This window comes from Channa argus, chromosome 7 (genome assembly GCF_033026475.1).
Source record: "Channa argus isolate prfri chromosome 7, Channa argus male v1.0, whole genome shotgun sequence".
NCBI lineage: Eukaryota > Metazoa > Chordata > Actinopteri > Anabantiformes > Channidae > Channa > Channa argus.
In genome coordinates this window covers 3,094,367-3,122,306 of record NC_090203.1, presented here as the reverse complement: position 1 = coordinate 3,122,306, position 27,940 = coordinate 3,094,367, and the positions used below count along the sequence as shown (strand labels likewise).

General features: G+C 42.6%; 1 protein-coding gene across 1 annotated transcript; it reads right to left on the bottom strand.

The window, feature by feature from the left end:
* Positions 1–64: 64 nt before the first annotated feature.
* sh3bp5b (SH3-domain binding protein 5b (BTK-associated)) lies at positions 65–27,940 on the bottom strand. The gene is made up of 9 exons (XM_067509173.1): positions 27,637–27,940; positions 26,290–26,352; positions 22,290–22,418; positions 8,344–8,508; positions 8,040–8,170; positions 5,234–5,276; positions 4,505–4,724; positions 2,814–3,167; positions 65–895 (listed from the first exon to the last, which is right to left on the bottom strand). The coding sequence occupies exons 1-9, from the start codon at positions 27,712–27,714 to the stop codon at positions 660–662; spliced, it is 1,419 nt and encodes a 472-aa protein (XP_067365274.1). The 5' UTR covers positions 27,715–27,940; the 3' UTR covers positions 65–659.

Below are 27,940 nucleotides of genomic sequence, written 5' to 3'. Positions count from 1 at the left end.
AATATCTGCTGTTATGTTGTTGTTTACTGGAATTGGTGGCGTGGAACAAACAGACTGAGTCTCATGATGATGATAATAGTTTAATTTCAAAAGGCTGAATATTGTAGCTTTCACATTTAACGGAGCACAGTGGTGATACCTGAACGCTTTGGAGAAAATACATCAGTCTGTATAGCAGATGGTTAAGACTCCAGCTATTTATTGAACATGTCCACGAGTGGCTTTATAGTTGAATGAAGCAGAGCATCAGCTCTGCGTGGTCTACAGCATGCTACAGTAATAAACTCTCACGTTTCTTCAACAGTTACCAAAGCTTATGTGCAGGCAGCTAGTGTAGTTCTGCTTTTGTGACAAAAGCTGTTGTAGCTTTTAGTGAAAAAGGGGGAAAACAAAGATCTAACCAAGACATTTTACTAACGGTGCTATTATTTCCCCAGTTAAGAGTCCAAAGGTGCGAAGTCCTTCAAAAAGGAGACGGCAGTTGCGGCAACAACGCTGGCAATGATGTACGAGTACATTTATATACAAGAAGTATGAGGTTCAAAGTCTCTGACATGGAGTTTGTTCAACAGAGTGCAGATGTGGCAGGTAGCTCTGACCAGCTTCTAACAGTTTATCAGTGGTTCAGAATGAGTCAGTTTGTTTTTCCTTTTCTGTCCTTAGACTCCTTTAACCAGGACCACAGTCTGCCTGGCCTCTGCTTTCTGGGAACAGTTGTCTGTGTTTTTGGCGTTGTCAGCGCGAGGGCGCCGCAGGTTCAGGAAGCTGAAGCGAGCTTCCAGGCTGAAGCTCTTCTTGCTGCTGGACACAGGGCGATTGATGTTGGTCGTGGTGGTGGTGGTGGTGGCAGCAGCGGCGTTGTCCAGATCTCCCTCTGCACCTTCTGCCCGGTCGCCTGCAGCACGGGAAAAGGTCAGAGATTGAGTTTTATCAATTAATTTGCTGATATTTTGTCTTTAAGGCAACAATAGTGATCATACGTTCAATAATTCACTATAGTCTAAGATAATGAAAAAGTAACATTTTGACAATTTATTACTGGTCACTTGTATGTTCAAAGCCTAAAAGTACATAAAAAGAAAAAAAAACCCACATTTGGAATTTGTCCTACAAAGTGCTGTTATTAGCTGCCACATTTGGACGGTGTCATAATTCTCAATTTTGTTTTTTTTTTAATCACTACAGTGGATTCAGAAAGAATTCTGTAGTTTGTTTACTTTAAGCCTCTAAACTACAGTTCTCAGTATAATCATGATCATAATTCCTACACATTTGATACATTAAACTTTACAAATCTCTTAAATTACATTTCACACTCAGCCACAACTTGTCATTTTGCTGTTGACAAGTTCAAATTCCCCGTGATGGAGCACAGAGCCAATATGATGCACTGTCTAAATACTTATGGACCTGTTTACTGGGAGCGTAGCTTCTAAAGTTCTTTAACACTGCTTTAGCTGAAATAGATCTGTCATTTGAATGAGTGTTTCCATTGAGGCTGACGGAGGATGTGCTCTGCTCAGCTCGCTGTCACTGTGACTAATCGGCTGCTCTGGTGGAGCAGGTGGGACTCGAGCGGGTAGCAGGACCCCGTTCATCTTGCCCAGAATAGATTCTCAAACACCATCCATCTCAATCCTGTGAGGTTTTTATTTGCAGATGTGAGCCGCTCAACACGAGCTGTAAATGCTCCATTCATGTGCAAGTAGGTTAATACGCACTTTCCTAATTAATCTATTATTATTACTGCAGCTAAAGTACTTTAATATTGAGCTATATATCAATATACTCTCTACAGTGGGTCAGGATGTGCAGCTGTTTCACAGTCGTAAAGCTGTAGTTAGAACATGTGGGTTTGTTATGTCAGTGGTTTGCACTGCAGGATGTTGTTCCCCCCCCATTTTCTTCTGTAGTTTCAGACAGTAATTAATGGTGCTGACTGAGATGGAACTAAAAGAGGTGTAATGTTCTAAAATAACACCAAATGCATCCGTGTAGGCTCATGTGCTGTTGTTAGCAGCCGCTCTGTTGTTCGGTTTCTTTTGGGTAAAACCATCAGATCGCAACATCCACCTTTCAGCAGCAATAACTTGAAGTATTCATTGCATGTAGGACTTTCAGTCTCTCACATCGGAGGAATTTTGGCCCATTCTTCTTCACAGCATTGATTTAGTTCATTAGGGTTTTTGAGGCATTTGCTTCTGCACAACTCTCTTAACCACAGCCTTTTAATTGGGTTGAGGTCTGGAGTTTGACTAGGCCCCTCTAAAAGTAGATTTACTGGCGTGTTTCAGATCGTTGTCCTGTTGCACGACCCAATTTGGACCGAGCTTTAGCTGTCAGGCAGATGGCCTCACATTTGCCTCCAGAATCCTGTGGTACACAGAGTAGTTCCTGCTCGACTCAATGGCAGTGAGGCCCCCAGGTCCCGTGGATGCAAAACAAGCCCAAATTACCCCCCCCCTCCACCTCCATGTTTCACAGTGAGGCGCTTCTGTTAAAATGCTGCTTGGTGCTGGGCGTTAAGGCCAAACAAGGACATTGTTCCTGAAGTCTTGTGGTTTGTTCATATGCAGTTTTGCAAACTATCATCTGCTTTTTAGATGGAAGTAACTAAACAATGACGTGCTGAAATAAGTTATCTTGCTGTATTTGCCTAATACTTAAACCTGTTATGATCACATGGTATGTTTTTATATAAAAAAAACTTTTGCACGACTGTACAGAAGAAAGTATTGCAGACTTTTGTTGAGGAACAATAATTCAATGCTTTTTTTAAAAAAAAGTCATCCAGCGTCTTTTTCATCACTCACCTCTCTCCAGGTCACATTCAGGCGATGATGCTCCGCTACATTCGCTGCGAGGCCCCAGCACCGGCGAGATGAGCCCAAAGTCAGATAGAGACACAGTGCTGGGGAGGTCCAAGCTGCAGGGCCTGGACAGAGGAACCGGGGAGGACGAGGTGGAGGAGGAGGACGGAGTCGGTGATGGAGAAGAAGAGGAGGACGTGCAGGAGGAAGAGGAGCCGACGAAAGGACAGGGCGACATAAGCTCCTGAGGGCTGCTGGGAGACGAACCCAGGCTGCAGGTGGAGCGAGTCTCCGAGTCTTCTTCAGACATGATGCTGCCCCCCACGCACGGCTCGTCTTCGAAACAGACAGACGTCACTGTTGGGGGAGCAGAGAGCAGACGGTGAGTGAGGAAGAAGGATGGTGGAAAATGAGGGAAGCAGTAAACAAGAATAGGTGGAGATGGCTGCTAAGTGCAAACAATGCCTGAAACAAATGTAAAAGGGAGCCAGGAGGTGGAGATGATAGCTGAGAAGAAAGAACGAGTGAGGAGGGATAAAAAAAATGATAAAGGGAAGAAGGTGAGTGTGCAAACAAGTATAAATAGAAGTGAGAAATCACAGCAGGCATTCAGCAGCACACTCCTTCCTTAGATGACCTCAGCTGCTCTACCGTGTTTACTGACGATGCTCCTGCTGTACGTCCCTGCAAAGTGGAGCAATACAAATGCAGTATGTTGTAATAAGATCAGAGGTAGTTTGTACAAATCACAGCATATAGACGGATATTTAGACTTGCTGCTTTTTACTATTAGTGTTACACCTTAATCTACTGTAAAAGATTTTTAGCATTTTGTCAATAAAACGTCAGAAAATAGTTACAGTATGTCTAATATTTAGTTTTCTCTAGAATAAAGAATCATACGCAGAATATTACAGTGCAGCTGCTTATGGACTTCATCTCGTGTGGGAAAACATTGAAGCACATACACTGAGGTCGGTCTATGATCCTGTGACCCTCACACATTGTGCAAAACTGTCTTATAGGCTTTTTATTTTTAAGTTTAAAAAAAATGCAGGTTGGTTATAGTTTGTTTTTGCAGTGCCTTTTTTTTCCTTTTGCCTGTTCAACCAAATGTGAAGCAGCTGATCAAAGCGGTGAAGATATTTTTGTAGTTTAGTTGTGTGATGGTAAAATTAGTTTTAAAGTAATAATAGGTCTGTGTGTGTGAGCACAAGCAGCCCATTCCCTCTTTCATGCCTTTGACCCAACATCAACTTTGAATGTTAATGTCTTTTCTTTGATGTCTTTTAAAACCTTGGCCTTTATCTGACTTTCAAAGAATCACAACCAGGAATTCAGAAGAGACAAGAGCTCACTGTGTGTCTGGCTTTTTGATGTAAGTATCACTACTTGAGTGTCTGGACCCTTGAAAAAAGAAACTCTTTTTTCCTGCTTTCACACAGAGGACGTTCTGTTTATGCTATGACACCGTTCATCACTTAAGGAGAAGCAGAACTAAATCTCATTACTGCTAACTGACATTTGAAGAGGTGAGTGGGTGTCACTGTGCAAGTCGACAGAGGAAGAAGATGAGGAGGTTCGGCCCTTTCTCTCACCAGGAGAATCATGAGTCACGCTCAAGAGCGAACACGGGTACATTTCATTTGCCATGAGCAGAGCTTACGTAACCAGCGAAGGTGACGTGTACTCACTAGATATTTCGTCAGAGTCCAGCTTGAAGGTCGAGATGTCGTCTCCTGAAATGCTGTCCCCCTCTGCGCCCACCCCTCGACCCCGCGGGCCGATGGCAGAGCTTCGGCGCCGCTCGTGGATCTCGTCGGAGATCATCTCCAGGTTCCTGAGGGCCGTCTTGTACTCTCCCTTGGCCTGAGACAGCTTGGCCTGCCGCTCGTCCACATTCTTTTTCAGGTTCTGGAGGAGACACAGTGAGAAGGTTCTGATGAAGGACACATGACGGCACAGACACATTTTATGATTTAGCATCAACATGTAGCGACCGTCACATGCAAGCTTTGTACCTGGTTTTGCTGCTAGTTGGGAACATGCTAAATAGAGAATGGGACTGTAGTGAAGACTGCGAATCACACCTGAGCACAGGTGACGTCCTCTGAAGGAGCGAGGCACAAACAGAACTTCGAGATAATATGAAATGAGATCTAAGCAGCGCTTTGTTTGTTACTTATGTTAATAAGTTACCTCGCTAGTTATAGTTAAACTGTGTGTTGTGCTGATGTTACAGCGTTATTTGTTCCTAACAAGTCTGTGTTTGAGGAGAGAACAGCAGCTCAAATCTGAACCCAGCCTGAAGCACCGAGACTTCTCTACTGCAGTTTGTGGTCAAGCTTTGCAACCTTAAACAGCAGAACCTTCAGTGACGACCAACAGGGAAGTAAATTAGAGCTGAGCAGCAGCTCACGTACCTCCAGCTGCAGATAGTACTTTGCCTTCATCTCAAAGTAGGGCCTGTGGAGGAAGAAGAGGAGAGGAAGATTAGATAAGAGGGGAAAACACAGATTACCCAGCACAGAGCAGTAGCCACATGATTACCATGGCAACCTGGAGGAGGAGAGGGAGATAAAGGGGTTGTGATGTTGGATGAGTGAACGCTGCAGAGCGGATTAACACCCTGCTGAGGCAACACACAGTGAGGCTGCATCCAGGAGGAAAAACCCAACAATTTACTGAACTAGTCATTGTTAATTACATCCGAACATTCATTTTTTGTTCTGCCTTTGAAGGTTGACGTGTCCTCATGTCACTGTTCTTACATTCAGTGATAATTTAGTACAGATTCACAAGTTTCTCTTTACTCAGTTACAGTCTATTAAAGACTATAACCCAACAATGATGTGATGATGCCTGATCACACTAAACGTTAGCTCCATTGTTCCTCTATTCAAACCGCCTCAGTAAACCTCAGCTTCACTTCCTTGTGAAAAATGTGGCTGTAGTAGCAGGTTAGGCAGTGAGGTCGAGTGGTTACAGAAAGCCACTGATCAGACCTATAAGCCCTGGAAACATTCTCCAAAGACATACAACCTCTGTCCAAGGTTTAAAAAGTCATGTCATGTTGATTTCACTCTGACTTTGTCTGCAGCCAGGTGTGAAAGTTTGTGCCAAATTCTCTGCAGGCATCTGAGACCTCAGAAATGGATTTTCATTAGAAAATATTTACGATTCATTCTCTCTCTTTTATAGCTCTAAAATGTAGTTTTAGTAGTTAACTACACAAAAAAAAGGCAGCTGGAATTAGTATGCAGACATAAATATACTTATATAACTGTTATATTCAGTTCCCCCGTGTGTGCACCGCTCTGAGGCTGGACAAGACAAAGAAGAGATGCAGATAAAAATAACTGCAGCAACACGGTCAAGGTAAAAACTAAAGCCCACCTCCAAGTAACCACAGCTGCTGCTATCTGATCTCATCTTCTGCTCTTTCTTAATCACCAGACAACAAAAGTGTTTTTAATATTATCTTGTCCTCAACTACTGCACTTTTATGCTAAGTTGTATAAAACACAAACTAATTGTAATTTCGTATGACGTGTGCTGCTGAGCTCTTGGCCTTGTTGTCCGTAGCTTCAATGGTGGAAGAAGAAAATACTTGTTCAGGCTCCTTTTCACTTGCTAAGGTGACGGTCAAGTTATCTTTACAGTCACTTGTGCCTGTGGAAAACCTCAGCTCAACAGCTGGAGGCTGACACAAGCACCTCAGACGGATGAGGAACAATCAGATTTCATCTTCAGTGCTTGTTGTTCAGCAGAGCAGAAAGAGGTTATTTCTAAGGGAAAATCAAACATTTTCCGTTTTCACGTCCTCGACCAGTTCGATTTCACTTTTAAGAGGTGCAGAACCTCAGTACCGGGAAAAACTATTTATGTTTTTGTTTATGCTCTGTCATGAGTGGTAGAGGACTTGGTTTGGATGCAGAAGGCCGTGGGTTTGAATCCCACCCAACCAGGTGTGGGAAACTTTCATAAAACACATGGCAAATCAACGTGCAGAACGTGACCCGTGAACACGCCGAAAGCCCTCGATCTTGGCTTTGCTCCGTCATCCATGAGCAGAATCTATCACAGAATTACTGAAGTGATTAGAGATGAGATGCAATCAACATCATTTCCTGTTTCGAGACGTCACCTGGAATGTTTCTATTCAGAGGCTTCAGTTTGCAGCAGTTTCTTTTCCTTTGACTTGTGTTACTGAAGCATCAACTCGTGATTGAAGTGCTCTTTTAACACCTGACTGTTTCTTCTAAAACACCACTGTGGTTGCTAACGGGACCGAGTTTCACTGCTTTAGGCAGCAGCTGCTTTCGGCTGAATAGGGAAGCGGAACCTGCCATCACTGCTTATGGAAAATAAGTTCCCATGCAGGTCACAGTAAAAGATCAGATGATATCATGGTTGAACATCTGTCTGAATCTGCTGAACTGCCTCTTCTAGCATTAAAAACACTTCACCAGAAGGTTTTTCGGTGTTTCATTGAAGTCTGATGTTTTAAAATAAAGCCTCAAGTGTCTGTGAATGAGACACACTCTTATCTCCCACTCCCCAGTGAAGCCACAGCCAGAAACACAAAAGGCCTGAACATGCTGTCAGTCACACACTGACAGTCTGTTTTAGACTGTGACCACATGACGGTGCAGCAAAGGACACAGTGAGCAAATACAAAACTGTAACAGGCCCAAGAGAAGTTACTTTGAGCTGTAAATAAATAGCCAGCACCAATTACATCATGTATAAAACAGCATCATTTCTAGAGCAAGACTATTTTATACTTAGAGCCCTGATCTGATTGGATTCAGCCAATAAATCTAAACTTAAACACTAGAGAATTAACACTTCTCTAGAATAATAATTTAATCTGAGCTGAATCTGTCTTGTTAAATATGAAAGACCCATTAAAGCATTGGCATTAATAAAAAAGCATTTTAAGAAATAACTTCACAGGTTTACTTTAATAAACCTGTTCATGTGCTGTGGGTTACAGATTGCTGTTTGATGTAAAATGATGTAATGGTTGCACGTGGGCAGAGAACATGTTCTTTTCTTGTTAGCGAACGGGGGACTCGCACCATCAGGTGACCACCTTCGGTCAACATTCACACGTCACCTTAGGGACATTTGCTCACATTATTTCCTGTGAAAAAAAACCCTGCTATTTAAAGCTCAGACTGTGTGTTACTAGACATTTGTGATCTGTGGGACTGAGGCTCTTACTTTGACTTGTTGATGGTGCGTTTGAGTTTTTTCTCCAGCTGCTTCATGCGGCTCGTCGCCGCTGTGTATTTGGCCGCCGTCTCCTTGTGCAGCAGCTCGCTCTTTGTCTTGGTGTTCTCCGCCTCCATCACCTGTAACAGCCAATCAGAAATCACCATCAGACCCACACACACAAGCTACAATACCAGAATTCAATTAGGACGGATAACAGGCTTAGATTAAAACTGGATCAGACAATAATGAGTATTTTGGTACGTTCCCTCAAAAAAATGGGATTTTTAAAAGTACAAATAAAAACACTGACCCGCTGCGTTGCGTGGTTCAGCATCTCCTGCCAGGCCGAGTCAAACTGCCGGTTGTCCTCCTCCAGGAGCCTCTGCTCAGCCAGGGAGATGGTCTCCTTCGCTGCCTGCAGAACCTCTGTGGCTCTCTGGAAGTCCTGGGTGGCCTTCTGAGCCTCGAGCTGGGCCTGGAAGTCACATCGAGACCAAGAGTCACGACCAAAGCCTCCAAGTCTAAATCATTTCCTACATGTTCCACGTGTTCGTTTTGAAGCAGGGCCTCGGTAAAAACGCAGTTCAGCTCAGTCGTAAAATCAGTTTAATCTTTAACACTTCAGCTGCATAGTCCCTCCCAGGAGCCTCTGTTCCCTCTGAGCTCTCCATGAATCCCCCTCAGGACTGCACACAACACTCACTTATCTACAGAGCTGTTTGTAGAAAACATCACTAGTTTTTGTCTTAAATGTGCCGCTTTTCTCTCCTGACCAACAGATGTTCTTCCACAAACTTGTTGAAGAACATCTGTTATTGTTTAATAAAAGCCTTCAGGTCTTAGGAGGCCGGAGTTTTGTCCAAACCAAACAGCAGAGTGACCATTTTTCTCCAACTTAAAGAGACTGAATGATAAGATTGAAAACTCCTTTTAATTTTTTTTTTTAAATCACCTGGGCAAATTATTCCTAAATGTTACATCTATTGGGTTCAGAATTTAGTTCCAGCTCCATCATTTCCTGCACTGAAAACCAACCATAAGACAGTGTAGCACTTGCTTTAGCATCACAAGCTTTTCTGTCCGTGAGATGATGGAAAGTCAAATGGGAATTTGTTTCCAACAGTAAAAGTGCTTTCAGAATAACGTAGAGCCTAAACCCGCCCACGTTCACTGTGTCAGCTTTACAACCATTATCCACAGATGTTTCTGAAAAAGTGAAGTATGTGGCTTTTTCTTTCTGGTTTCCTCAGCGTAGAAAAATGCAAAACCTGCCTCTGGTTTGCATCAGTTGTCGGATTATCAGCAGTGAAAGTCCTGTTTTGAGTTACAATCATGGTGAACAAAATGAGGCAAGGATCACATCATGTGTTGTACTTTGTTTTAATGGAAATGTAATAAAAATCCACTGATGTATGAATCATCACCAAAACAGTGAATCCAACTCATCTCTCTGCCTGGGAATTTGACAAATAGTGCTTTCTAAAGAGAGAGAGAGAGACCACAAAAAAAACACCTCGACTCGGAGGGAAAAGCCCAGAATGATGCAGGGGAAGGAAGAGATGCACCAACACAGACTAAAATATTACGCACAGATGTCTCAGGCTCTTTTAAAAGAAACTAAAAAAGCAGCTGGAAACTGAATATTAAAGTTGGTTCTATTGACCCAGTTAGTGTCTGAGTTTCTGCACAGACGCTGCAGCTTTGTGAGTGTGGTTTTGTGTGACCTACTGCCATTTTAGCCAATAATCTAAGAAATGTTTTCCAGTGTGACCAACAACAACAACAACTTCAAACTCAGAAGGGAATCCAGGACTTTTATTAACAATATGCTGCCTAAATTCTTCAGCGTGTTAAGTACAGTAAGTTTTTAAATATCTGATTGTTATTAAAGAATATCAAATTTCACAGGTGAACAGAAGAGGCGAGTTAATGAGCTCAGACACATCTGTAAAACATCGGGACAGATGACTGAACACAGCAGAGATTAGAGCTCAGAGGAAACTATGACGTCACAGGGACTTTTATAGATGTGGACAAAACCAAATTATGAAAACCTGAGAATCAATGAATTTCTTATTTTCCTGTCAGATCATAGGGGATTACCTGAAACACAAACCTGAAGCAGCTTCCAGTAGCTTAACGATAAGATTAATATTAAATTAAATAAATATGCAGAGTAGATAACATCCATAATAATCAAATTGACACGAGACACTTTTTCTAAGTAAGTAAATTTAAAGCATGTGCATCTTTCATTCTAATCTTTTTTTTTTTTTTCAAAAAATACATATAATACAAAGGACCAAATGCACAGAGCATCCACCCTGATGCACTTGCAGTTTTACTGACTAACTTTGCGAAAATCCCCCCCCCACAGAAGAATGGTGAAAGAAAAGCTTGGAGATGCCGGATATGAAGTCATGACTTTGGCTCTGTGTGAGCACATTGATCAATGTGGAAATGAATGAATGCAATAAAATGAAGCCAAAAGTGAAGCAAACATTCAAGTCAGTTGTTTTATCTGACATAATTTAACATTATTATTCATAGTCGTGCCTCGTGTTGATCTGCCTTCCATCCCGGTCACACTCAGGCTGCAGACACCCTGACACCACCTCATGCTCCCTGTAATTTCATTATGGATGCTCATCAATGTGCCAGCGCAGCAGCGCGATCCGCACAAGCCCGGCCTTGTTGCCGTCATGTGACCGGCTTTGTGTGTCTCCTGCTGCTGGGTCCTGTCCCATCAGCATTAATGAGAGCAATAATCTGAGCAGGGGCTAATTTATTTCCTGCTGTCTAACAAGGAGGACCTACGTGTCCTGGTACCCGATTGGTGGAAACTCAAGCCATCATCTGCTGTGTAAAAGCACTGGTGTTGAGCAGCTGCAGGGCTTTAACGGTGCGGAGAGTCACTGCGAGCACCGTGTGGACATGATGTAGATGTCAGTGCCCTTTTACTCATTAGCAATCCAAAGCAGTTTCATTAGCTCCTGTATCATTTCCTTTCTGGGTGGTTTCAGCGGCTGCGCTGGTCGACAGCAGCTGTCCTCACATTTACGGCTTTCGCTTCAGTTATTTGACATCTTGAAGTCCTACATATCCCACACTTTACTCAAGCAGGCCCTGGGTAAGAGCACGAGGGAAATAAAAGCAAAGAATAATTGGGTTCGTCTTGTGCTAAAAAGTCTTAGCCATGTTTTCCTGCCCTGCCTCGTCCTATGCTGCTGTCACGTTTGCCCACGACAGTTCCCATCCCACACGTGCTGGCTCCATTCTGCCCACCTCGTTCTGTCAGCACCAACATTAAACACTCTGGTCTACTTCAGTCAAGAATGGGGGGGTGGGGGGGGAAGACACCAGAGGGTCTCTTTTTGTGTGTTCTTATAAGAAGGCAACGTGCTGACAAAGGCATGAAGGAAATCGTGGTAGCACATCTGAACTGGCCTGTGTTGGTTTTCAGGCAACTAAATACAGCGTGAAAAGTGAGAATTTATTAGTTACTTTGTTCTCAGCCTCTGTCTCTCTCTTCCTTTGTCCTACTTTCTTGTAGTGGTGTCAACTTGTCAGCTGCAGGCGACGCTGCCAATAACAGGAAGAGAGGATGACTGCAGTGTTGAAGGCTTTATTTAAGTCTTTGCAGCTGTAAAGAAGCACATTTAAAAGACAAGCAACTGAACAATAACAGAGTTCTAAAATGCACCAAAGCAGAAATGAGTTAACGTTTGTAATTTTTAGAGCAAACGTGTTCACAAGCAAGAAACGAACTTTTTTTTTTGGATGACATGGACCAAGGAGAAGATTTCAGCTGCAACTGCATTAAATCCTGACTAAGTGGATTGAAACCCTCCTCGCTCGCTCGCTCAGCATATAGTTTCTAATTTGTCAGTTCATCCCACTTGCCTTTACTGGCCCACTTATGAGTATTCTAATATTTTTCCAAGCACAAAAACCAATGTGACACTTGGTTGTTTTAACATTACAGTGTTTATCTGGGCTGCAAACTCTGATTTATGCACACAACTAAACTTCTAATGTCAATGTGCCGCCATAGGTTTCCGCTTGTGCTCACAGCCTCAGTTGAAGCTGTGATGCCCATTGGTTATTAATGTTCCTGTATTTATTACTGGCTGCTGTCGCTCGGCAACAATGAAGCATCATTGCGTTTTGTTCACAGACTCAGTCATGGTGAAACAGGAAAGAGCCCAAACTGTTGCCACAAAGTGGTGGAACACGATTGTGAAAAATGTCACCATTTTGTGATGTAGTTGTGCGAGTTGCCAAACTAAACACACACACACACACAGGTGATTTCAATTATGCATTTGTGGATGAACACGATTCTTTAAACCTCTTCACAGATCACATCATGTGCTGCAAGACTGAATTTAGTCCAAAAAGGTGTTTTGGCCACAGGTCACATCCTCTTTTCTGTGTGTGTGTGTGTGTGTGTGTGTGTGTGTGTGTGTGTGTGTGTGTGTGTGTCACACTCTGACCAAGCATGACAAGAAGAACCTCAAACTTCCCATTTTTGATCGTGTAGCGTCTCTCTGGTTCATTTCTTCCCCTCCCTTTCTAAATCATCTCTTCCATTTCCACCTCGGTGTCTTTGCTCCTTCTCCGTCGTCTTTTCCTCCACTTCCCTCTCTCTCGTCATCCTGTCTCCATCTTTATTCATCTGTCGCTTTCCATCTAGCTCCATCACTCGCCACCATCTCAGCTTCTCCTCTCTTTTCTCTCCTGCCTGTCACTTCCTATAAGCCACCTGATCTCCCTTTTATTGCCACGTCCATTTCTTCTTTTGACTTTCGGTTTCTCTCTCCAGGCCCAGTCCTCCTCAGCAGCTTCACTCCCTCCCATCTGTTCTCTTACTTCATATTTTAATCACTCTGCATTGCGGCCTATGAAATTTTCAAGGAGCTGATCCTCCAGAGGGAAGTTGATGTGTAAGTAAGGAGTGTGTAACTTCAGAAACCGAGCTCTGGAAGTCTCTGGGAGAAAAGAAAATTTAACTCCACGGGCACTTTAATAATTTAACAGATGCTTACACAGTGCAAAAACTAGTTTTGAAACAAGTTAAATGAAAGAGAAGAATGAAAAATGGAAGGATGGAGACGAGCTGGAGGTTCATGTGATGGTTCATATTTCCTTTGTGGTTACTGATTGTCATGAAATTTGTTTTGGTGTTTAAACATACACCTCATGTGTTGGTCTCCAAATAAGCATCGGAGCCACCAAACCCAAAAACCTCAATCTTGATAAAGAGCTGCAAGGGGCTTGTCACCTCTACACCAACCATGACTAAAGCTGGGGACACACCTGAAGACTGGCAAAGACTGGGCATAAACCCCATAAACCCCATTTACATAAACTATGGCAGATTTCTAGTCTCAGAGAATCTGAAAGTAGCACACACACACACACACACACACACCTGACAACTCAATAAGTTGCTCAATAAGCCAACTTGGAACTTTTACTTTTAAACATGACAAAATACAAACATTAAAAAAATGCTGCAACATAAGAAGACAACACGAACTATAGAACCCTGCAGAGACCTGAAGGTAAAATAATCTTCTAAAACAAAGCTACATTCAGGTGAAGCTGTAGTTACTGTAGGCATCGGTTGTGATGTCATCTGCTAACAATAGCGTTATGTTTAAAAGAATCTTCAAGACTAAAATCTTTACACAGCGCACACTTAACGCCATCATGACTGAATCCCATTCATTAATCGGCCGTACAGTCGTTTCGGCGTGTGCTGACCTTAAGGTAAAAACAGGAACATTTGATCGCGTTTATTGCACTTAACCTTCGTACTGTCTTTCCAGATAATGACTGTCGCTCCACATTATTACCCATGTGTTTTTAACGTCCTGTTGTCCAGATATATCCATTTAAAACACTCCACTACATTGTATTACATAGTAATTACTATGTTACTTCAGTATTACATAAACATTACCTGCCACTTCCCAGCTATTACAAAATTACACCTCTAATACCTGGTTATCACAGATATTTGGCCCCGTTAATGTGTTATTACCAAGATAATACACCACTAATACTGAGCTGTGAACTGATACAATGTTATAATTATTAAAGTTGCTGCTGCTTTCCTGCCAAGTCAGAATGAAGCTAAAACAAATTTTCACTTAGATAGCAGCCTTGTGTGAATGACAGAAAGGGACAAAAAGTCATCTCTATATCAATACTCAATGTAATGTCCTTCACAGTACAATAATGGAGGGCAGACTAGACTCCTATCAGGTCCTAACATGAAACAAGTTGAATTAATAGCTATTCAGTTTGGAATTTAAATAATAATTGTAGTTAAAACATTCATAAATGAGGTTCAAAACCTTTTATTGGCCACATCACGGAAATGGAAGACATAAAGGAAGAGACAGGACAGTTAGAAGTTTCCTCATCAGTCAGGCTGTCAAAGAAAGACGTTCTTGGGAAATGAGCCTTTACATCATAAAACAAGACGTTTCATTGACCTTCACACTGGGGGAAAAAAAAGACAGACACTGAAGACTTTAACATCTGTTCTCACATTTTCCTCCTGTTAAATGCACAGACATGTGCACACTTCTTCATTTGTCCAGGAATTAATGGCTTGAAAACCTTCTTTACAGTCACGATCCCAACTGATCCAGGACCGTTTGCCCAGTTAGTCTCAGAGAATTAACACGAGAGACGTGTAGGAGACAGGGTCTGTTTTTACAGAGACCTGATTTGGACAATTTCTCCAGGAAATTTGATTTTTTTTTTTTTTCTATGCAAGATTATGCCAAGAAATATGGATGCAGAGGTCTCCAGGATCAAATCCCAGCCCTTGCACCAGGTGGCACCTGGTAGAAAGGGGTGGTGCATTTTTACTATGCCCACGGCTGCATAATGAATAAAAGTTAGTTCTATACCTTAGTTCTTGGCCCCTTTGTGTCAGGAACTAAGGATAATGAGCTGGAAAACCACATGAAGGATCATGTACATTTAAAACCAAAGCCAGGGAAAAGAAAAACTTTATCTGAGCTCAGGCCTCTCTCTTTGTAGCCAAGCCAGACAGACACAAACACACATTATCCCACTTCATTAGATGTTTTGAGTCACAGTCACGGAAAAAGAGAAAACTCAAACCAACTGCAAAACACTGTGTCAGAGCTGCTGCAGTGACGTCCAGACCAGAGTTAATATGCAGCGACAGACAGAGCAGTGGCATCACGACACAAACACAGCAGCCCAGGTTTTTCAGCTCCGACCTTGCAGCAGCTTCTCTTCCCTCCGTTCCTTCAATCCATCTATCTACTTCTCTCTGTCTATCAGCTCCATTCCCTAAGGCTAAAGTCTGATGTGATGTGCACCGCCTGCCAAAAGACCTGAGCTAACCCGGCCGGGGGGGGGGGGGCAGTAAGAGAGGGGGGAGAAAATACAGTCTAACAGAAAGAATAACCAAGAAGGGAAAGTGATAAGAGGTGAAACAGAGCAAGAGAGAGGATTTACAGAGGGACACTGAGTCAATGGACCCCTTAGAAATGAAAACAGTTTTACATCAGATAATAACACACCACTTCCCCAGGTTCGTCTCGTAAATTCATGTAAAAAAAAATAAAAATAACACGTCTCATTCGTTCACTCGTTTTTCTCTTTTTTCGTTAGTTTGTCAACATATGTAACAGCCAACAGCAACTTCACAGAAATATTTGAACATATTTGTCTCCCTTTAAAAAAAACAAAAAAAGAATATAAAGACAATCAACAAATATCATTTTCTGTATTTGTCGCACGCTGCAGCTAAAAGTTTTACTTGAAAACATAATAAGACGCTGCACAATTGGGAGACTTCAGTCCATCTACTCAACAGCTCAGCCCCCACCTCCAACCTCAGGCCTCCACTCACCCAGTGGCATCTGGTTAATGACAGCGGTGCCTCGTTACTGACGCCGAGCCAGAACAGTCACATCCATTAAGTGAATGATTACCCTGCTTCTCATGCAGCCAAACAGGTAGAAATGATACTAAAATGCTGCCAAATGGGCACATTTGATCCTCTTTTGTACAATTAGCATTTAAAAGTTCGGTTTGATACAATGTAAGAAAGTTCATTTCACTGCAAGACACTTTAAAAGCTGCTGACTCGGCCATTTTTTAATGCATTTATTGGCGTGTTCCTGCTGCTACGACAAAAACAACAGCGTCAGGCTCACACACACACTATCGCCACATCTCTGACTATGTGTCTGAATCCTGCAAAGTCAAGTTGTTTTCCTGCAACAACCAAAGCTCGTTTTGCATCACTGCATCAAACCGATCACATTAAAATCCCATCTCTGAATTTACTATCTCCATCGAAAATAACGCGCGTGCCCTCAATCTGTCATAATGACTTTCAAATCTCAACTCCGACACTCTCTGTTCTACCTCACCAGACGTCAGCTAACCTGCAGACACACACAGAGGGCTGAGCTGGTTTCAATCGGCTTCTGCAAAATCACCACACGGAAGAGCAGAGGCTGAGTCATCCACTCAGAGAGACGTTCATGTTTCATTATGTTCACAAAACCTGCTCAGTCATCTCACCTTCAGACCATCAAAATAACCAGCCACAACAAGTCTTTAACTCAAAAATGAGGAAAACATAAAATAAACAGTCACAAAGACGAACAAAGGGGAAAAGCTCCTGACAATGAGGATACGTGAGAATCTCATTGCACCATATGTGAGGAAAGTGTCATTTGAGGTACAGCTCCCCTGCCTCAGCATGGAGTCGGTGCTTAAACACATGCGTGTCTGAGGCAACGTGACCGATGACTCCACAGTGTTTTTAGCCTCGCCACCCTGACCCACTGCCTCGATTAGTGTTGGGGACATCGGCATGTAAATTTCCTTTGTTTCCTTTTTGGATTCCACTCACAAACCTTCAGAAGACCACTCGAAGCCGGTTTCAGATCTTTTCTAAAGAAGGTCACAAATTTAATCAGTCAGTCATTTTTTTTTATTCCATCATCAGAGAAAGAAAAAAAAAAAAACACCCCTGGGATGGAACATGTTTCCTGTGGACTGTCACAGGTAAACTCCTCAGTGGGTGAGTGCTCGTCTCTGTGACAGTGACTTCAGAAACCTGCTTTCTGCAAATCTACGTAGCCGTGAAGCAGCTGCAGCCGAATGATCTGATTTCTGCTCCACCTGTGACTTCTTTTGAAAGCCTGACCCAAAGATTTTAGCTGTATAGTGACTTTTATTTTGTGTGTTTGTGTCACAGCAGAATGGCAGCACAGGCGAACAGAACGGACACAAGGGAAGAAAAGACGCACAGCTGATCCACAATAGGCACAGTCTGAATTTTAAAAACATCCACAGGGGAAACAGACTTATTCAGACTTTTACGCAGCACTTTGTTAGTTAAGTGTTAGTTAATGACGTCTCCTTCCATTCACTCTTTCACTCAGCTTCGTGTTCCTGTCTGCAGCCCATTAGAAACACTGCTCATGCGTGTCATGGCAAAGAAATCTGCGTCCTCTGACGGAATTCCCCTAAACAAATTTCAGAAATACGCTTTCCTGAGAAAGCAAACTGTGGCCTTCTTAGTCCTTGTAAATGCACTGAATCTGTTCAAACTCCTGAGCACGGCTCTTATTAGCGTTGTTGTCTTATTATTAGCTAGTGGGCCCTGGGAACTAGTCTACAGCAGCAAACAGGAAGCTTTTGACTTTCATAGTTTCAGTACGCAAACATTGTGGAAGCCATGTGCTGAGCTCTACTTGATTGTATTTATTGGTTATATTGCTATTAGTGCACTTTGGAAGGAGCAGAGAAGTGTTTGTGTCCAGATTCCCTCTGACCAATGAGCAAATCAACAAGCGACAGACTTCTAAAAATATGGCCACCTGCCACAGGAAGCATGAATCTGCAGACTGGTCCACACTCCATAAAACAAAAACCAAAAAAAAGTCATTCCAGTGGAATCACTGTACACAAATTCTTGCTACTGACTCATAATACACAGACCATGTGTCAGTGCAGTCCTTGAATGCAACACAGATCCAGAGTCTATAACGGAGGAAGCTACTGTATTAGCTGCATCTAATGAGTTCCTACGCCATCAAGTAAAATACAAAAAAAGGTGTGTTTTGTTTTCGAATTTAAATATTCAAGAGCCTGGAAATTTATTGGGAAAAGCCCTGCTGTTCACCTGCACATTAACTCATGAGTCATTAGCTGCCAACGGGATGCCGATATGCAAATGGAGATTTCCCAACGTTCTCAAGAGCTACGGCTCTCGCATTTTATCTTCTATCTGGAGTCAAGGTCAACCTGAGTCGTTTGTCTCCATCTGCCGCTGCCACCACCTCCCTGGGTGCTGCCGGCTGCTTATCTGCAACAGCAAACAATGTGCTTCTTATCAAGCTGAGTGGGTGAGCGATGGAGGGAGCACAGAGAGAGAAAGGGTTTACAGACCAGGCGAAGAAAAACAATGAGTCGGGTTAAAAATTGTGTGTGTTCTGTGTGAAAAATAAAAAGGCAGGAAAGACGGCGGCTGAGAGGAAGAGCAAATAAAGCAGAAAGGACAGCAGAGCATAAAAAAGAAAAAGAGGGCTAAGGTGCCGTGAGGACATTCCCAAAACAAATCTGAGTAAATGCTAAAGTTAACAGCAAAAGGCAGGTGCAATAAAACGGCCACTGCTGGAGCTGAGCAGCAGCTTCCCCAACAGAAACCGACCATCGCACACTGCAGCATGAGGACGGTGACAAAGCCCCCGACTGCGTCTGCTATTTGGTAAAGCATCAGGCCATCGACAGGACTCACAAGCTGAAAACAGCTCTGAGAAAACATTACGCACCTTAAGTGAGGAGAGAGAAAAAAAAAACACAATTCCCAGCCTGCAGCGTCTTGCAGATTTTTTTAGGCCATGTGTTGAGAACAAATTGACTCTGGATCATATAAACTGCAGTACGCCGCACAAATGTCTCCAGTGCTGCAGAGAGACGGTCATGGTAAAACCCTGAATGTGTTGAAGGGGGAAGCTGCTCATTTAGAGACATTAGATACAAACAAGGAGTAAAAACAAGATGGGATATTAAACCAATGCAAGGAATGTGGGACTAATTGGTTCATGCTGAGAAAGAAGTAGAGCACTTTTAAATCTACCATGAATGTCAGCACCGTTCTGAGCCAGTGCAGAGTTGCAGAGATGTTTCACTCAGGACCAAAGTCTGTCTGTGCGCGTGGACACAGGTTTTTAGGCATTTTTATTCTCCACCATAAGATCTTCTTTAAGTTTCTCCTTCTGCAGCAACAGAAAGTCTCCTCGGCTCCATTCTCTACATCCACCACTGGCCGTGGGTCGATTGCAGTCCTCCAGTCTCTTAAACCGTCAATCACAACTTGACATTTGAAGGATTTTGCATTTTTGTTGTGATGAGTGCTCAGTGGCTGTGGCACTTACGAAGTAGTGCTGGAATGACTGAACACTAAGTGGCCTCGGACATATCATCATCATTTTTTTAACCATTATTCTGTGTAAAATATGACATTTCTCAATGATGATCAATAACTGAGGCAGCACGATGGAGGAGTGGCTAGCACTGCCGCCTCACAGCTAGAAGGTCCCCAGTTTGAATCTACGTCCTATTTGAGACCATAACCCAAAAAACCTCATCCTCTTCTCCTTCCCACATCTGACGTGTTCAGAGCCTCGGCTTTAAACGCTAGAGTGCTTAACTACTGCAGGGAATTATTGCAGCCACCTAATAAAATCTCCAATACAGTCTGTCTCCATCAGACAGGAGAAAAGACAAAGAGTGCGAGAAAAGATCGGAGAGCAGAACAAAGCTGGCTCACTGAAGCCGGTGATTATCCTTCTGTTGATAAAAAGTGTAACAAAGGCTAAATCTGCCCTGGGAGGCATTTGGAGAGCAAGCACAGATAGTAGGCGAACCAGATGGAAAATGTTTAAATAGGCCAGTGGATTCATCTGTGGAAGAGGGTAAAAAAAAAAAAATCTGGTTGTGAATTCAAAGTCACTGCTCTCAAGCATGTGAGCTGATGAGAAAACCAGGATGTTTGGGGCGGGGGGGGGGGGATAAAAAAGCAAAATCCACTTGAACCACTAACATGTTTGTCTGTTTTACCCTAAAATTGTGGTTTATGGTGGCATGTCGCTGAAATACAATCAGGGAAGGTCAAGTTGGAGCAAAACAAACATGAGTATAATACTGAGGGCAACTTCGGAACAGCAATGATGTCATCAATCACAAGGTAAGTTTTGAAATAATTGGCTAAATTAATTAGTGCATTGTTTTACCGGTCAAAACCCACAACATAGATAAAGGTTTTTATACCTTAGACGTTTCTGTACTGGGAGGACACAGATGTCCTAATGCTGCTTTAAGGTCACCAGCAGCCATCATAAATAATAATGACAAAAAGAAACACGATAATTAGGACTTGAGAAGTCAGAGGACTGAGTCAAAGCAAAGGCCGACAGCTATATGTAAAACGACGGACCTACTTCAGAACGAGTTACAGGGCAGCTTTAAACTTAGGCAAAGTTAGAAAAGTGGGTCGTGTGCGTGAGGAGACGAGCGTAAAATGTATTTCTTTCAGTCCGACATCGAGCTGAATTACTCTGGCTGCTCTCAAAGAAAACCTCAGGCTCCACAATCACAGCCAAGTCCAAACTGTATCCTAAAGAACGTCTCCGATTGGTTTCCTCTACAGAGGAGAAGAGCAAAGGGGGGGGAGGAAAGTGCAAACCCTGCCTCAACTGTGATCTTCTGCATATCCAATATCTCAGAATTGAAGCCCATTCTTTGTCCCTCATAAGCTTTTTTATTTTTAATTCTCCTTGCACATATCTGCACTATCCACCATCAGGGCCTTTTTGAGGACACGGGAAACATAACACTTTTCTGTGTAGGGCACAAGCATATTTACAGTTGCTATCGTGTCGTTTCTAATACAAGCTTCCCGAACAAGAAGCAAAGTAAATGTCAAGTGAAGAGGGAAATAGAATTCAGGCCAGCAGGTGAGCCGACAGGTAAATGGAAGTAGAGCGATCACATGCTGTGCATCCTCCTCTCAGTTCCCCTGAGGACAAATGCAAACGAGACAATCCCTACACCACAACCTGCGTTACACACTTTTACACACTCTACGCAATGTTTCTTGCATAAAAAGGTTTCACAGACATCGTTTTATGGGCTCACGGTGTCGGTGATTTGATTCCCAGTGTCAACCCCTGCTGCCAAAGACAAATCCACCAATGATTGTAGAAACGACTACTCACTACAGTAAAGTGCTTATCGACCAACACTGCGTATGTTGTGTTATGGACATGTTGTTAAGACAAAACACACAGTGCATTTTAATCTTTAGCACAAGTCTGAACGTCCAGGACTTGTTCAAGGACTCAGATGAACATGTCAGTGTGACTCTTAATCATCATAACGGCAGCAGCGTCCTCCCTTAACTTAGTTTGAATTGGTTAAAAAAAGGACATGAGCTCAAAAAGAGGAAGTGATACTGCGGTTTCACTTCATGCTGCCTGTTTTTCAGCCCATCAGAGAAAATTACCTCCCGTACTCGTTGCCATTACTGATGTCTGTGTGAAAATGTGAATATCATTTATAGCCCTCCAATATGACATAGGAGCAAGAGAGGAAACTGCACAATGAAAGTCTTTTAGATGCTCAGACGGTGCCTGTGCTTCCTGACTGAGGTGTTACAGCTGCGTGAGCATCATATCGAGATGTGCAGGTGTCTGCACCCCCACCCCCCCCTTTCTTAAAATGTATTTATACACAAAAACACACATATGTAACTTACATATATAAACACACAGTCACTCACACTTAGCTGAGGCTACACTGAAAAGGGAACCAAGAGTTTGGCCCGTAATTATTGTGTCCTTGTGTTCAAATCCTGCATTTGAACTGGACTGGAAGTGATGCATTAAACGGGGAATTCATAGAGTCAGTACTGGGTGTGTAAAACATGGACATGGTTACAAAAACAACTGCACTTAAAGACCGATTAATAACTACTCCCTTGCACCAACCTTAAACCAAACAGACCCAAGACCCAATTTTTTTTTTTTCACCACACAAAGGCGTTAATGTTGAGAGCACAGCAGAGGAAACAACAACAACAGAAAGGGTAAGTTTGAAATGCAATCATAACACCAAACACATAACACCACGTGTAGCATTTTGATGTTACCATGATCCATAATCCATGTTATGACTCACCTGTCTAGCCAACCTGCGGGCCTCCCAGTAAGGCTTGGACTCCTCCACTGCTTTGCCAATCTTCTTCACCAGTTCGTCCAACTTCACCGTGGCCTCCACCAGAACGGAGCGAAATTTCTGCCTCGCATCCTGAAAACGGAAGACGATTTTCACTTACTTCGTCATTTAGGTCAAAAAACAAACTAAGCTGAAGTCTGCAAAAAATAAATAAATAAATAAATAAAAATCAATAAATAAATCTACCCTAAACAGTAATAGGCTGTTTTGACCTTTGTCAAAACCTCACTTTGTGAAACATGCTGTCGGAATCTCACTGAGACGCATAACTATCAGCAGATGACAATACAAACAGACACGTTAACACAAGTTAATGTTGCTTATGTCCAACGTTTAAACCATTCCAGCTTTTATTTGCCTCACACCTTTGAATGTGACATGTCTTTGCAAGGCTCTTGACCATTGATCTCCATTCTACTCACCACTTGTGAAGTTGAGGAAATGAAACTTGTTCTATTGCTGAATCTGCTCTGAGTCATAACCAGAAAGAACTCAAGGAACTAATGCAAAACCCCAAAATTCAAGAATAAAAACCACAAAAATACCATCTAAGTGATGGATAAGGCAGCAAGGAACTAATGTAAAACCCAGCTTTTTTCAACCCAATGCTGCTTTGTTCAATGGCAGCGACAGTTGTTTTGACTTCATATTGAGAGTTAAAAAGCAAATGCAACACTTAAAATCAACCCTGAGCCTTGGAATGGAATAAAAGCAACTAGCTTGACCTTTAACCCCCAAACTTAAACTGCGTCAGTGTCCAAATATATATGCCCTGAATCTATGGTTCAGTTTAAGGGAAGTCAAAGCAAGGTCCATTTCCTTGAAGGTGAACACATTTGTCCATTGCTTAATTTATCTGGAAACCAAAACAAGACAAACAACAGGGTCTCAACTTCTGTTTAAGCAAAGTTCTTCAAAAAGACAAAGTTTTACAGGGTCGAGGAGTCTGCAAAGACCCTTAAACAGTACGTGCATCCTGCCGAGCCGTGAAGTCACAGTTCATATGCTAGTTTGTTTAGACTGATGAAGAAATGCGTCCGCTGCAGAAGCATTATGACGCCATAGAGGGTCTGTTGAACGATAAGGACACACAAATACACACAAACTTCCTGGATGACAAAAGAGGTAATTTTCAGTAAATCTGTCTTGGCTCTGCCCTCCAACATGCTGGATTTTGACACAAACGTTGAGCGGGGGGGGGTTAGAGTGCTGACTTGCAACTCGGAGAGGAAGGAAGGAAGGAATGAATTGTGACCCTTTTTAGCCTTTGTTGGTGTTTTTTTTTTTTTTTTTAATAGCTCGTCACCAGTTTCACACAGTTAGTTGGAAGTGGATGTCAACACCCAAGAGTCAGTACTTCAACCTCAACGTCACTGCTTGATGTCACAGCCAGTGCAAAGCAAACACAACAGAGTCTTTAAATACCACGACAGGCAGCGCAGCAAAAAGCTAAAGAATCAAATCTCACAGAGCCGTGAAGACACATCCTCGTCCGTCCCTCTGCTGTGTCCTGTTTGTCTCCCTAATGTCATCTCAGGGCTCAGAATTGGACACACTTCGCCAAGTCAACACATTAGTACCCTGAGGCATCAGGTCTACTTATCGCCCAAATGTAGCTTCTTCACATCTAAGAACTGAGCTCATTTTTAGTCCACTCACTGTCTCCCTTTTCCTGTCATCAGCAGAATGAACACTTTGGATCAAACACTGTGAGGCTCATACTAAAAATCACTTTTTGAAAAGGAGGATATTAATACTGGCATTAAATTTGCAAATGGTGACTGATAAACTGACAAACAGTTCATGATGGAGGAAGTTTGACTGGACAAGTAAAAATACTCCAAATACAGCTGTACATCTGAGTCATGGGACCGTGAGAGACAGTAAAAAGTACACTGCACATCCATTTGGATTAACACTTCACGGTTTGTGTATATGGTATATCAGCTAATGAACAAGTGGACAGGGAGCTGATTTACCTGCTGGGAGTTCTGCATTTCATAGCAAAGAAAACAATAAGGCTGCAGCCTCTGAGTTTATTGCAATGGAGAGAGAGAGTAAAAAAAAAAAAAAAAAAAAGGTCTAAAATTATTTTACAGCTGAAATCAAACAAATCTGATAACATTCGGGCACCAATACAACAAATTAGCAAAGCAGTTTTTTGCACGTCTCTGTGGACTTGTTGTGTTGATAGAATGAGTAATGATGTGTGAAATGATGGCTCAGGGTCCTGTGACAGTACGTTCACTTTTTCTTAAGGCTGGAGGACGTTAGGGCTGCAACTAATCATTACTTTCACCATTGCCAGTTTATGCTCTTGAATAACCTCCCTAACAACGGCCACAGCCCAAAGTGGCACCTTCAAATGTCTAGTTTTGGACAAGTAACAGTGCAAATTCCAAAGGCAACATTCTGAGTGGGTGAAACCAAAGGGGTGAATACACACTTACTTATCCCTTTATAATAAGAGCTGCAGCCAGTTAATCAATCAGTTAATCAATCATCGTTTCCGCTGTAGATGACAATGATTAGGCATCGTATCAAACAGCATGTCCAGCTTGTGTTGTGCTTTACCTCATGTTATACATTCAGAGCTCATGATGAAAACATTAGCGGGAACTGTTCCCATTTATTAAGCTAAAACCTTAACCTAAAGTTAAGTCAAGCTTTTCTGAGGTTGTGTGTGTGTGTGTGGGTGTGTGTGTGTGTGTGTGTTTCCTGTAACCTTTTTCAAATTTACAGACAAGACATTCTTCAGGGGCATTTGTCATAACTGTTTGTCTAGTTCTATAATCATCCATTAACTTCCTTAATACTCAGTCGTGCACCATGTCAAAGAGTCCTGCACCTGATTCGAACCAGGTTGCTGGTCTGCACAACAACCACACTGTCAGAACACAAAAAAAAAAAAAACAATCTTATTTCATCCATCGCCTTTTCATCGTTTGATTTTAGCAGCGAGGAGAAACGCACCAACTAGGTAATGTAGCTGGTGCTGACTTTTGTCTCCTGGAGGTGAAATGACTTCTCACTATTAATGAGAATAAAACTCACCTGCTGTTTGCATATGTACTATAATGTCAGGAGGCTTCCAGTTGATTTTCAGAAACATATTTAAACAGTATTTCACTTCTGCTACTGATGACCACAAGTTATAGCTGCTTCCAGTGAGCAATAATTGATCTCAACCAAATGTACCATGCAAGTCTCATATTTGCAGGTTTAATAACCGGCAAACGAGATAAACCTAAATAAGATATTTCAAGGGATTCTGATTTGATAACATGTTATTAAATTTCATTCATGAAGACACAAACTAACAATCTTCTGTTCACTTCAACCTCTCTGCAACCTGACTGACACCAACTGTTAAACTGTGGAGAGTGACAAAACTTTGGACTTTCACCTCTGCAAAGCTGCTGACCTGCAAAAAAAAAAAAGCAAAGTCAGCCATGACCGGATTTTAATGCAACGACCCTGGTGACAGCACCACTTCTTTCCGATGCACAAGTCATTTAGTGAGAAGCTAAACTCTGCTCAATAAAACGGCCTTAAACGCCCAATTTCCTTTACTGTAACACAAGACAGAAAAGCAAAAACGACACTAGTCACAGGTCGGAATCTGCTGACACAAGGCAGAATGTGAACTCCACAGTTTACGGCGACAAGGCAAAGGTTGAGCTGCAAGATCTGCACTGTGAGAGATGCCTTCAAAACAACACTCAGCTAAAACAAGGAGTCTGACGGGTTGATTTCATAGGCTGTCAGTCCTGAGCTGAACAGTAGGTGTGGACGTATGTGTGCATTTGTGAGATTACATGCTCTATCAGTCAAAACCGCAACACATCGACACACTCCCTGAACGCACAGATAACCTGCAAACATATTCAATGCACACATATCCGTGTGTGTGTGTGTGTGTGTGTGTGTGTGTGTGACTGACCTCCAGCTCCGTCTCACACTTGTTGATGTCGTCTGTGGACTGGTTGAGCTTCTCCAGCTCCCCCTGGAAAACAAGGAACATCAGAGAGATTCAGAAACAAAAATAAAGAAAGTCCTCAACATGCTCAACAACATGCTCTGTTGTGTTAGTGTGAAACCCCCTCTGTGTTCCCCTGTTGAGTAACAACGGCAGGGAAGTAACAAAAAGAGGGACCTTTGATTAAAAAAGGAACACCAGCCACTTTATTTGAAAAACTGTCCCCCTTCACTTAATGGCCTGAATTAACAGGAGGAGCAGCCACAGCAGGTAAAACCTGTTTCAGTGCTCACTGTTGTTCCGGGACAGATTTGAAACGGTGTGAACGTCTCCTTGAAAACATAATGTGTTCACCACAGTCCAGTGTTTTTAAGAATAAAATTGCTAAAGATGGATTGGAAACAGTTTCTTAATTTGCCCAGTTAAATTCGACCAAATATCCATTCACGCTCAGATTAGGGCTAGAAATAATATGATTTGCATTATTAGTTTAACATTTGTTAATTCATCTTCGAACCGCTCAGTCTGTCAGACTCAAGTCCAATCGCTCAATCAAAAGTCCCAAATGTCTTAGTTTGATTGGGCCAAAAGTCTCAAAAGCCAAAAGTCATTTGCTGTATTATAATAGCACAAAGAAAGTCCAACAGTTTTATGTTTCTATCCATCAAATAAACATGATTAGTGACTAATAATGTCATGTCTAAACATAAATCCAGACTTGCCCCAACAGTTCAAACCACAGACCTTTGCTCATCCCTCAGCCAACACCTCAGTTCGAGTAAAAAAACACTTCATCCATATGATGATACCTTCAAAATAAAATACTGTCAACCGATTCAAATGTTGTCCTCTGAGCCCAGACAAACACTGAACAAAGCCGGCTGAGTGTATCTGTATCTGGACCTCATCAGGTCAAACATTCTGTCCTTTCAGACTCACTGCTCTACCTCATTATTCTTTGTGACTTTACTTTGAAAGGCGCTGCACAAACACAGATTCCCATTCGTCTTTATTATTGTGTCAATGCAACAAATATAAAAATCATACGTTGACTTTTTTTTTTTTTTTTTTTACTAAATGTTTCCGTCTTTGGGGATTTTAAGGCCTAAAGTGGACGTGGAGCGGCTTTCTAACACGTCTGCCACGGCAGGAACAGGGGACATTGTTGACCCTTTGACAACCATTGTTGTCCTTTTAACGGGTTTTCTTGGATTTGAGACCGGAAACAGACACAACTAGAAGGTTCAGACAGCGCGTGTCTTTTGAGACTTTGTGGATCCAGACGTGTCCCCGCTTTGCGACGAAACATACCTGAATCCTGGGGTCCAATTCCTCGTCTTCATATTCCGTCTCGTCGTCCGAGCGGGGCTCCTTCTCCGAATGCTCCATGCTGGAGGTGAAGGACGCAGCCGAACAAAGACCAACGACGACTAAACCTCACAGACGGCCCGCAGTCATCCGGTCCGCACGCGCACTAAGCGTCACACCTGTGTCCTCACCTTCCAAGGAGCCGCTGCTAACACGCGGGTATTTGGAAGAGGAGCATCGTGGCGTGTTGACACGGAGACGAGCAGCGGAGTCTCTGCCTCCGCCGAGCTCCGCTTCACGCCGGGAA

Excerpts from the sequence above, each read along its gene's own strand:
- sh3bp5b (XM_067509173.1), bottom strand. The coding sequence starts at position 27,714 with ATGGAGCATTCGGAGAAGGAGCCCCGCTCGGACGACGAGACGGAATAT. Across the intron at positions 22,419-26,289 it reads AGTGTGAGACGGAGCTGGAG|GATGCGAGGCAGAAATTTCG; the intron begins GTCAGTCACACA and ends TTCCGTTTTCAG. Across the intron at positions 8,171-8,343 it reads TGAACCACGCAACGCAGCGG|GTGATGGAGGCGGAGAACAC; the intron begins GTCAGTGTTTTT and ends TGGCTGTTACAG.